Source organism: Apteryx rowi, unplaced genomic scaffold, assembly GCF_003343035.1.
Source record: "Apteryx rowi isolate R43461 unplaced genomic scaffold, aptRow1 scaffold_161, whole genome shotgun sequence".
NCBI lineage: Eukaryota > Metazoa > Chordata > Aves > Apterygiformes > Apterygidae > Apteryx > Apteryx rowi.
Genome location: NW_020447875.1, coordinates 486,523 through 499,004, shown reverse-complemented (window position 1 = coordinate 499,004; position 12,482 = coordinate 486,523). Strand labels below are relative to the sequence as shown.

Below are 12,482 nucleotides of genomic sequence, written 5' to 3'. Positions count from 1 at the left end.
AGATTGCAGAGGAGCACACAAAAGCTTCTGAAGGAGAGTCTTGCAACAGTTGCCTCACAGCACCCACAGRCAAGTCCTGGTAGGTCCAAGACTGATCAATGACAAAGAAATACTCCAACAAAGTTTGGAAGGAGACTAGAGGAAGGGTGACTTCACCTTCACCTCCAAAACTCTCCCAAGAATGAACTTCTGGGTTTTTGATCTAAGAATAAAAACATCAAATCTCCAAGATTTACAGATTCCAATACACTGCTAATGGTACTTTCATAGCATGTATTTGTCCTTATTAAATTCTCAGCCTATAGCGCATTTTTCAGAAGTGTTTTTCAATAGCTAGGTATATTAAAATATCAGGCAGGCAGATATGTTACATAACCTTTGCCTTTTTTTATTTTTGCCAACAGGAGGCTGCAGAAGAGCATTATCTGTGCTGACAGTGTCTGGGCATTTCAAGTAATCTTTCTATAGTGCTTCAATTTAATAACATCTTAGCCTGGAACATACTCTGTGTCTGATAAGCAGCTCACACAAATCCAGAAAATAAACCTTCTTTGAAGTCCCTATGTTTTTTACACCGGAAATACCATGCATCAGTCACACTGGAAATTACATACGTTGATCATGCCAGAAATAGAGCCCCCTCAGCTAGACTATGGATCCAAGTTCATGTTCTAATCCATGTTTCTCAAATCAGCAGTTCAGCTCATTGATAACATAACAGCAAKCTCGCCTGACTAAACCGGATGTCCATTAATAAACTGTGGATGTCCAAATAACTCTGGAAAAGCCGACTTTCCCCTTTTAAAGGATGCTTTCACCTATATAATTCATCATAAAATTTCAAAAATCAAATATAAAAATAAATTAGATTTTTCAAAGAGATGAATAATCTGTAGTAGATTTATGGCATAGGACAGAAGTTTATCTAATCTAAAAGTTACATTCAGACTTCATAGCTAATATCCAGAAGCTTGCCCATTAAAATTCTCCACTAAAATCTTCTCTTTAAATGAGATAGCTACATCAAGGTAACTGAGATTCATAGTAACATTTTAAATTCTGTAGTTATACTTTACATTTACTGTCTCAACATCCCACAAGGCAACAGTATAGGAAAATGTCAGTTTTGTAAGGTTGCTTTGCACTTCACAAAGCCCACACAAACCAGGAAAGAAGAAAGAGATTGGGCAGAGTTTACCCAAAGAAAACATTTATAAAGAGGTGCAGCAAACCGTACCTCAGTGTCTCTGCAGTAACAAAGCCGAGAACACACTTGTAAGGCTAGGGGTATTATTGCTACCCAACAAATAAAATTTTTACTCAGATCTCTACTAGAACCCATTTAACCCATTTAGTCTCTCCTGAAGATACTCTGATCCAAGCATCTGGGGTGCATTCCCTTTCCTAAGACTTATATGTTTAACATCAGTCATTAGTCAGCAGTTCACACAAACTGTTAACTGTTTTGGTTTGTCTGTTGTTACCAAAGAAATCCGTTATGCAACTTTTTCAAGGTTAAAGTAATTAAAAAATATGCCATGTTTAGTATTTGATAATCACATTCCACTCTGTTCCACTGCAAGACCACAATATTTTAAAGAATCAACATTAACAATTTATCATGGTCCCCAAAACATCCTCTGACTGGGGGAAACTGTACCCTCTCTGGTAGCAAGATGATGTACACATTGCCTTTTCATTACAATTTCCATACATCTTTGATATTGAAGGCAAAAGTTATGTSCAGTATCAGAGAGAGGATTCCAGTGGGAAATGGTGCATCCATCTGCTTACAAAAGGGGTACTGAGAGTACACCAGCATGGCCAGAGACCATTCAGAAAGCAGATGCAATATTAGTGTGACATTTACTCACCATTTTAATGATAAGACTACCAAACTCAGGAAGCTAAAGCAAGTGTTTGAGTTTTATTCCAAGCCTTAAATAYGTACAAAACCTGTTCACCGTTCCCTCAGTGCTATTTCCTCACATGTATGTACAGTATGAGCACAAGCTGACACATGTTCTAAAAGAACAGAAGAACATGTAAAACTACCTCAAGGTGGGGATTGCCACTGCAGAATTCCTCCCTTGCCAGCTCTGCCCCAGTACGCTGCTCTCCCACTGGCTACCCCCTCCACTCCAGGGCCACCTCCAGCTCATTCACTGGCCTCACGAATACAACTTCGAGCAACACAGCCCCTTTTCTTTCTGTAATTTTTCTTCTACATTCTGTTTTTCTTGAAGTGTAATCTGAAAGTATAGCAATGGTGCAACATGAATCTTAAAAAAAAGCACAATATTGTCCTACACTAAAATTATAAAGAAAGTTGTAATTTAAGCCTCTAAAATTTGGCTATCCCTTTATCTCTTCACATCTTGCATTACATGCAAAATTTTGGTGAAACCCTTTTTATGAACTCGCTATTCTGTTTCCCACCCAAAGAAAAACTTTGAATCCTATCTTTCCTTCCCCTCCCCAAAACTTTAAATACCTTGTTGGTTAAAAAAAAAAAAAGGTCCTTTTTCAAAGATGAAGAGCCAAGCTGTTTGTTCCAGGCAATGTAAATGGTTAAAGAAAGTGCAGCTATATTTAAGATTGCAAACAACAACATTTACCTTCTAAACACCTGACTTCCCGGCACAAAGAAAGAGGCAGAAGGTATAAAGTATGCACCTAAACAAGCAGGTTATCTTCTAATTTTGCTGTGCAGAAAAGAATACATCCTTTTCAAAAATTATACACCATCACAAGAAGTGCTAAAAGAACACAGTAACAATCACATTAAGAAAAAACAGCTGCATCGAAAGTGCTGAATATATTGCAATAAGATATCAGCTCTTAGCCCATGACAAGTTCTCTTAGGCATAATTTTACTATCAGCAAATTCACGAGACTCACTTTAGTGAAAATTATATCCAAGGACAGAATTTCACTCTCAATCCAAGGATATAATTAGCCCTTTAATATACAACTGAGAAGGACACTATGAAGCACGGTACTTCGGTTCCTTTCTTGTTTCTACACTACTAATTTGAATAGTCCCAAAATTAGGCACGTGCATAACTACTGACAAGATTTAGCCCTACAGTTGTACTAGGTCAGACCACGGATCTCCCCACCTCAGCATGCCACATCAACAGCAGGTGACTAGGGAGCAAGCATGTAGCACTACCTCCCCRCAGCGCTGTTTCACCATCATGCAGTTCGAGGCTCAGGGACTTGCTGAGTCAAAAGGTGGTATTTTGAATTTGGAAAACAAAGAAAATACAGATTAAGCACTCCAACTCCTTCCATACAAATACCTCTCCCTGCAGAATAACTAACCGCATATGTACTAAGTGTATAAATTCTGACATAGTTTCATTTTTAACTACATAAAAACAAATCTGTAATTGCAGTTTCTGTGCACTGAACTATATCTGTACATGCTTTCAATACCATTCATAGTGTTGGCCTTAAAAATATACTCTGTGATTGCACTCAAGGTTTACAGTATCATATGACTAAAAAAAMCCCCCAGTTTTTGGGGTTTTTTTTTAGGGAATCCAGAGGATCCACAGAGTATTTACCTAATTTGGCTGTCATATACTGTATAAAAATCACGTTCTTTCTTAATCAAGCCTTAAAAAGCAAAGTGTGCAAATAATATTATGCCATAATATTGACAACTGAAAGCCCATTTCATAAAAGTAAAAGAGAGCTTGGTTGGACATTATTTTGTATTTTCAAAGGTATCAAAACCTCTCCTACATTCTCATTGGGTACAACAGTCATCAGCAAATTTTAGATTTGCCTCTCCTAATGTGTCATATATTAAAAAAAAGAAAAACGCTAACAGCACCACTGCAAGCCTTGCTACTGTATAATGAGAACAACGCTTCTTCTACCTCTCTCTGCAACACTCTGAATCTGCCATAAAAAGAGCACATGGACTAATCATTCCTTGTTTGGAAAGCAAAAAAAGAGTAGGTTGAAGGGAAAGCAGAGGAAATAGGGTAATAGTTATTAATACATGTATCAATAACAATAGCTTGAACTCTGCAGTTAGGGGCCACTGAAAACAAATCATGAGTTTTGTAGAAGTATGAGTGACCAGTGAAAGAAATCAAGGTTGGGGGTTTTTTTTGTTTGTTTTTCTTTGTTTTGTTTTGAGGTTTGGGTTTTTTTTTTACTTTCAGCATGAACTTGGACGGGGGGGGAGGAAGGGTGGTGAGGAGTAAATAAAGACTATCAAGACCTATGTTTACGTAGACAACAGTTTAGGAATAGCAAATATCCACACAYCAATTTCTACAACTACAGCTGTAGCCCATTTTTTCCAAAGATAGATGTACCTCTCAAGCAAAAAGAAGTTTCAATACAAATGGAAAGCACTGCAACAATTTCATTTTCTATTTTGTCTAATGCATCCATTGAAGAATGCATTATATCTCCAAAGCTTTGAAGTCTTCCTGTTGATTTTAATAACAGTAGTTTCATGCCTAGAGCTCCCTGTACTCAGGTAAAGAGACCCAGGCACCCACACCAAACCCCAATGTGCATCATGTTCTTATGATGGTCATTCTTGGTCTGTTACCATATTTGCTGTTCAGCCATATATACTGGTAACAGCCCACTGTAATGTGAAAATACAAGCTGACAGTAGAGTTAGGGGTGCATGTGAAAATCCACTAAGACTGTACTAGTCTCGTCAAATTCCCATTGTTGTCAATTCCACCTTTTTCCGTTGTTTAAATGAACGTGTTGTTATTGTCTTCCAGTGACCAAAACCAAACATGCCATACAAGAAGATACAGACAGAAAAAAGGGAAAGGGGAAAAGCATGAAGAAGAGGTGAGAAACAGAGTTAAATAATATATGTACAGCCTTTACTCAGGGCTTCTTAATCTTCAATAACAGCAAGAAAAAACAGTTCAATTCACTAGTAGGAAAAGAAAGATTTTGAAGAGACTCTGTAGCAACAATCAACCTTATAAAGTCTAATATGAGCACACAAACTACAGGGAGACAAAAGTTGGTTGAATAATTTAAGGTTAGAGGTGAACAACTAACTGCATCTCAGAGTACTTACAGATCTTCTCACGGCTCCTCTCCCATGGAGGATATGATACCACTGTAAGCCCTCCATACTTCATTCAAAATGAGCTGCTTTATCAAAGACCAATGCTGAAACTAACCTGGCCCTTTGAGTGAAACATGCTAAAAGCATGCTCACACCAGCAGCTCAAATCACAAAGGTGAAAACCATCTGTAAAGATGATGAACAACAGCTGGGGAAGTTAAGAGTTTAAGATCTTCACCACTTTGTCTGCAGTCAGCAGGGGGCCTATCAGTTGCCCTGGAGTACAAACATAACCCAAGTTTTTTGTTTTTTTTTTAAACTAAATAAACAAACAAAAATGTGCCATGATGCATGGTCACAGCCTTCTTTTGATATTTCCCATGTTAAAATGTCAGAAGAAAAAGATAAGAAATATCTTGTTACAAAAAAGTCTTACACTGTGAACGAGTACAGTAAATTTGAACTGGTAAAATTTCAATTAGTCCAGTTAGGTAGACGTGTTACCAGTAAACACTGCCTGCTCCAAATAACTATCCAACCTCGCTGACACTCCAGGTTTTATGTGATCTTACACAGTCCTGAAAATTAAATGTTGAGGGGATAGAAAGCAGTGATCAATAAGCCATTAATACAGCTGTAGCCAGAAACACCATGGCAGACTCCTACCAAAAATATCCTGGGCTTTTATGCTGAGTTTATGAACTTAATTTAGGCTGAGGTGCCAATATACTGTTTTTAAGCAATCATTTGTGAGAGTAACACAAAGTTAATTAAACTAAATTTTTTTTTTTTTTTTTTTTTTTTACTTAAAGTAGGAACATTATGAAATTTCTTTCATTAAAACTCCACAGTCACAAACCTACTGTTTCTCTGTATGGCAGCATACTGTACTGGCTCAGTACCTACTCTGCTTTCTCCTGTACAAATTGTGAACTTTTTCATTCTGTCAAGCGTATCATACTGCTTCTAATAAAACAAACATACAAAATAAGTAAATGATACATTACAATAAAAGGTACATCAAAGAAATGGGCAAGGGGAAAGAGAAGGATTTCATTTAAACTGGGGCAATATAGATTGCATATTCAATTTTCTACAAAATGACCTTAATAAGATGCTCAGGGTTTCATAGCAACTAAAATTAGCAGTTCTCAGGACAAATAAGCTCATTAAGGTGGCACATCTAAGACATTTCAATAACTGTCAGAAGATACTGCTTCTAACAAATTTATTAAACATTTACATAGTATCTGATGTGGCCTTAAATTCAAATTAATTAAAAACAAGCAAYGTTGTAGAAAAAAACAGATAAACCTGCAACTATAAGAAATAACACCTTACTTTGGTTTGTAAGGGAAAAGCAAAAAGTTTCCCATGGCTTATTTCCTCTCTTTTTAGGCAAGGAAATATTCATCTAATCCAAAGGAACAACATCACCTTAGCTAAACACAATCAAACACAACTTCTGCCAATGTTGTTGTCTTACCAATAAATATCTGTCACCTTCCGCTCACCCCACTTCCCTTCTAAATTAGTCATCATACACTTAATCTCAGCTGAGATCTCCAGCTGAGATTTCACCTACTGCAAAGATGAATGTTGGGTATAAATACAGCTCTTGGGAGGTGAGGGAATCCGTGCTGCCATACTACAGGAGAAAAATGTCTTTACATGGTTACAACCATTTGCTTTTCACCACTTATTCAGACTAAAGCAGCAAGCAAGTACAGGTCATTTCCTGACTGGCACAGCAAGTTACAGCAAGATACACATTCTATTAATTTTTAATTGCATTGCTTGTAGTCTGAAAGCCCAAAAGGGAGAGGATTTTTTTTTTTTTTTTAAGCATAAAGAAGGACACTGAAACTGCTTACCTCACTCAGCTCTGCAGGGGAGTCATTTCCATATTTCATAGCAACTCCAGAATTCATGATTAGACTTTTCAGAGCTTGACGATTTTTACAGATTTTAATGCTTCCAAGCTTTGTTTAACAGATTCAATACTTCCTTCTTTTCCAAGATTTCTGTCTTGCACATTTTGCTCTAGACAGCCATTTTCACTCCACATTGATACAGTTCAAATTAATGATGCAAGATCTTCTAAAAGAGCCAAATTAGTTTTCACTTCACAGACAACTCATTGCTGCAAAAGACTTGTTAACACTGTGGAGTGCTTGCAGAATGCAGGGAAAGTACTGCTCGCCGGATCCTACGGCTCTCCTAGTCCATCTGTAAGCTGTGCTTCATCTCTGCCGTCCGTTTTATGCTGCCCTCTTCCCCAAATCTGTTTGAGGGCATCTCCCAAAGCCGTTTAACGTACTCGGAACAATTTGGTGAGCTTCATACAAGCTCACAGTGAAAAYATGACAATAGCGCTGTGAAGATCTTTCGTGTTGGGAGAGAGAAGGCACCAGAGAGGAAACCGCCACCTCCAGAGACAAACCGATCCTGCACTTCACGCTAAAGTTTCCCCTGCCAGTGAGCATGGAGTTTAAGTGGTTTATGATCAAACACAGCTGTCTTGCTGCTGGCTAAAGGGTGCATGGAAGGGGCGGTACTAAAAGGAGAGTGTAAATGGGAGGGAGAGCTACAGAGAGTTCATTTTGGAATTACAGGCATCTTTCCAGCTTTCTGTATACTAATTACTCAAAACTATAAAGATAAGTAACTAACAGGAAAAGCCACTTGGATAACAGTAAGTTGGATTCATATTTCCCTATTCCCATGTACAATTAAGAAAGAAGAGTTGGGGGGGGGGACTGGGGGGGAACTGTAATGATTTCAAAAGGTCACAGGAAGCCCCAAAGCACCATTAGAAAGCCACAGATTTTACACAGCACACTGATGTTTTACAAATGGGAAGATGCTACCAGAATAAAGGAAAAAAAACCCAACATTTGATTTCAACATCCAACTAATAATCCAGAAAAATCCTTAACACGATGGGTTTGTGGACATGTTGTGCTCATTGCAAAAAGAAACCTCCTTTTTCCCCCCACCAATCCCCCAAAATATGGTGGTAGCCCTACATGCTTTGTGCTGCAGGGTTATGATATACTTCTGAAGTTAGAAGTTGGGAATACCACACGCTGCAGCTGAAATTTACCTGATCATCTTGGTTTAATACAATATATTACTAAAGCATCAAATCCTGCTAAGAGTTAATTTTTTTTAATAAGAAACAGAAATAAATTCTATATAAGCCATGGCACAATCCTCACACCCCAGCAAATACGTTTACGTGGCAAACAATGCTCTCCAAGAGTAACACTTTGAAAATCACCCTGTGATTTTAATTTTTTTCTCCTCTATTAATCATATTAATCACAGATGAATACCAGTATGCAGATAAATATAATTCATCCAAATGACAATATAGAAAATAGATTAAGAACGAGGACTAAGATAAACATATGTATATCAATTTCTTATACTGAAAAGCACTAGCACTACTTTCTGGGTCTAAGCTTCAGGCCCCCAGTCCTTCCTCAGTACCAGGATCACAAACTGCAGCTTTCCCTTCCAACTCAGGGGGTAAGGAGAAATGCCACAGTCTCTACATGCATTTTTTACTTCCATCCTCCAGCTCTATTTTCCAGCCTTTTCTTTCTCTTTCCTGTATTTTTCCCATTCTCCAGGTTGCTTTCTAGTAATTTTTTTTTTTTTAATTTCCCTTCTTTTTTCATGTCCACCTATATTGCCTCCATCTTTCAGGATTTTCTTCCTGGAGAGCATCTGCCCAGTCTCACCTTTACATTCAGTTCTGTCTGTACGTTCAGTTGCTTCCCCGTAATCGTCCTTATTCATGTGCTTTGTTCCCGACATATGTTCACATTTACTTTCCCTCAAATACCGGCAACAGGCTGCACTGCTCTCTTGTGGCAGATTGCTGCTGTCTCAGCCAAAAGAAACACACAGCACAGGGCAAACAGCAAAACCTGCCTCCAGGGGGTAGGGAGCCAGGATGATGCAGAGTCCTGTAGACCACAGATGGCCATACAGAACAGTATAATTTTGGAACAAAGTAGTTTTGCACACTGCTTTGCTGTGCATTACAATGGGATAAGTAGTGCTTTGTTCCTAGAAACAGAGATATTTAATAGTGACTTACCTCATTTCTCATAAATGAGGAAGAACAACTTTGGTTCAAAACCTGCTGCAGCTGACACGGTACATTTAAAAACGCTTTATCTTTTCCAGGTTACACCTTCCCAAATAGAAGAATGACAAACTTCTTGCATTCTGGGTCAGTATCTCTAACAACTCCTATATTCTCTATCAACTCCTTAAAATCTCTGATCTCATCTCTGCCCAATTCTAGCACACACAGCACAGGTTCTCCAAAACACAGATGAGCCCTAGAATTGCTTAAGAATAAAGTTGTAAGGTTTTCTTTATCTAAAGGAAGGTCATATTAATTATGATTCTAAACCACTGCATTTTCCATATTATACCCCTATACTGGCAAATAGTTCCTACCTGACTAAAAACAGGCACTCAGAAATTAGAATAGCTTTGATTCACCTTCATCACTCGCCACTGCTGTCAACTCCTGGCAGACTAGCTACTGGACAGACAGGGCACATGACACTGCATGGACACCCAAGCATAAGGGTGCAGGACACCTGAGGATCTGAACTAGCTCCACACAGTACTGCACCCAGATGTTACACAGGATTTTATTCTGTTCCCTTCCAATCCAAACACTAACATGGTAGAAAGAGAGTCATYGACTGCAAAACAAAAGCAGAATTTGTATTATTTCAGATGTACACAAGAACACAGCAGGTACATGCAGATACTATCAGAGCAGTACTTATTTTAAATTTAAGAAGAGTTGTAACCGACTTGCAAATTAATGAAACAGATAAACCAAACAGGGACGAAAAATTATTTTACTTTAATCCCAGCTAACTCCCATTACAATTGCTGCATGCTCATACCAGGTGGTACAGGCATGCACATTTCTGAGTTGGAAAGCATCCACCATTATCTTTAACTAACCCACAGATACTGCTACTGCCAGTTTCCATTTAGTTTAAAGTCCTTAGAAACTCCTGAATCAATACTTCTAGAGTGATAAAGAGCAGTTTTTACCCGTTCATGGATTTCTATTTTGGATACTTTTGCAGGAATCCCCACATGCATTGATACTTCTGGGAGTCTATGGACTTGCCACTGTTCTTGCTGATCAGTGGGTCTGCTCTAGTTCTAACCATCTATTTTAACAGATACAGGATACTGTGTGTTTGTGTAAGCACAGCACTCTCCCTTGATTGTTTGTTTTCCTCCCCTGAACTGTAACCATACAAAAAAGCTACAAGACAGCCTTAAAGGATACATATACAGATAAACCGGTAGCAAGGCTCATCTTAATTACAAGAGGCCTTTGTTTTTCCCATTGTGAAATGAGAATCTGGTACCTGATTTGTGGGCACTTCTTCATTGCAGAGAGTTAGCTAAGACTAAATGTAATCACTCTTGTAAAATAATTATCATTATATCAAAACTTTTAAATCATGACTCAATACCGTCTGAACATCTTCTGAATATTTTAGGATTTAGATCTTGCTCCTCTGTGAAATTTAAGGTTATCTAGCATTTCTCCAATTCCATTTGTTAACTCAGTAAGAACCGTATTGTATCACAGAATTAAATTCCCAGATAGGTCTGACCAATTGTCTCTAGGCAGTTTCACTGTTTTCAAATACACTAAGTGATCTCATACAGTACTGGGGTACTAAGAACTTTGTTGAAGCCCAAGTGCATTTTTCCACTGGCTTGTGCCACAGGCAGGCTTCAAGGAAAACAAAGAAAAATCTTGAGAATGCCAATTTAGTATTGTCAGAAGGAGAAGGGAGAGCCCTGCGATCCAGACAGAAAGAGGTGCCTATTAGGCTCGATCCCTATCCATTTCTGTTTGGCTGCTGACTGTTCATTTACTCTCTCCCTTCCTCAGTTCCTCATCTAGGATAACAACACTCCCTTGCTCTCAACCTTGTGTCTGCCTTCTTTATTTAGCCTCTACAGCCTTTGGGGGTGGAATCTCTTAATATACACTTGTACATTTCTTAGCCCAAGAGGGCCTAGTCTCAGTGGATGCCTCAGCCTGTATTACCATAACACAAACAAGAATGACAAACTGGATGAACCTGACTGTCACTGAGGTGGATAGAAAAAGTATATGCCAAACATATTCGGTCAAGACTGGGCTGAGCTTCCAGCCAACCTCACTGCATTCTGACCAACTGGTGCTTTCTGTACCTCTAAAGCACTCGAGCTGCATACTGCCTGTAGGTATATGCATTTGCACTGACAGATTCTTCCCAAGAAAATTTCAGAATTATCCAGTAACAATCATTAGCGTGGCCAGTTTGCTCACTGTTGCTCTAATAATCTGATGGCCACTCTGATGGCCACTCTATTCCATTTCCTTACTGTTTTTTTCTTAACCTGTGTTAAAAGAATCATTGAAAAGTATCAGATATTTACTGAGGAGTCTATCTTTTGGTTGTCTCTGGACAATCATTCAGCAAGGCTTACTCTATCAGCTGGCATAACAGCATTCTTTTCGGACAAGATACAACTTCGCTGCCCTTCTCACCTTTACTTTTGAAATTCCCACAGAATTTGGAAAAAAATTAGCACTGTAGAAATTTTACAAGGCCTCTCCCTCACAATCTCTCTCAGTATTTACAATACTCTRTTTCCTAACAGCTACTGGAGCAGTTTTGACACAATCACCATGCATGAGTTTTCCATCAGTCTTGTTTTGACAGCTGCAGAGTGAAACTACACCACAAAAGCAGCTATGTGTTAAATATGTATATATCACATTCTTCAGTATATAGTGTGTGCCATTCTCTGGCAAGCAAYTTCACTCCGCATACAACATGAATGACTGGCTGATCACAATTCAAGCATGTATGAAATAAGGCATTTTTGGTTTGTTCTGTTTAGTTAGCTTTATGATGGAAATGTCACTAACTGAAGTCTATTAAGCACTTAATTCATGTTTGCTTATTTCAACATCATCTCTGCAATTGGAATAGTACCCTGMACAGTCTCACATGCAAATAAATTACCCCCTCAAATATTACAAATATACTACACACAGCTAGAGGACAACACGTTCTTGTTCTCCCTTTGGCACAAAGTACACAGGTGTAGTGCCAGGGTCTGCATTTCCACAGACAAAGTACTAGCACTCAGAAGGTTAACATGAAGGCTAAACTTGGAAGTGGAAATTCAATACAATACTTGGATAATGTTTCCAGACAGTTCTTTATTCAATAGCACTAATGCACTACGATTTAAAAGGGAGAGGTTGAGAAGCATGGTTGCTTCTTCTTGATGCAAACTGTTATCATTAATGCTACTAAAGGTTAYGCACCTAGGTTGAGAGAAAAAAGTCCGG

The 12,482-nt window shown here is 38.4% G+C and overlaps 1 protein-coding gene across 2 annotated transcripts in view; it reads right to left on the bottom strand.

Annotated features, from left to right (window-relative positions):
* The window catches only part of MCC (MCC, WNT signaling pathway regulator), a 206,629-nt gene that overhangs the window by 148,151 nt on the left and 45,996 nt on the right, over positions 1-12,482 (bottom strand). The window contains exon 1 of one of the 2 annotated variants that reach the window (XM_026059902.1): positions 6,940-6,996. The exons of the other annotated variant lie outside the window; for it this stretch is intronic. Within the exon in view, the coding sequence (XP_025915687.1) occupies positions 6,940-6,996 (57 nt within the window). Of the gene's footprint in view, positions 1-6,939; positions 6,997-12,482 lie in introns of those variants that run through there. 2 annotated transcript variants of the gene reach the window in all.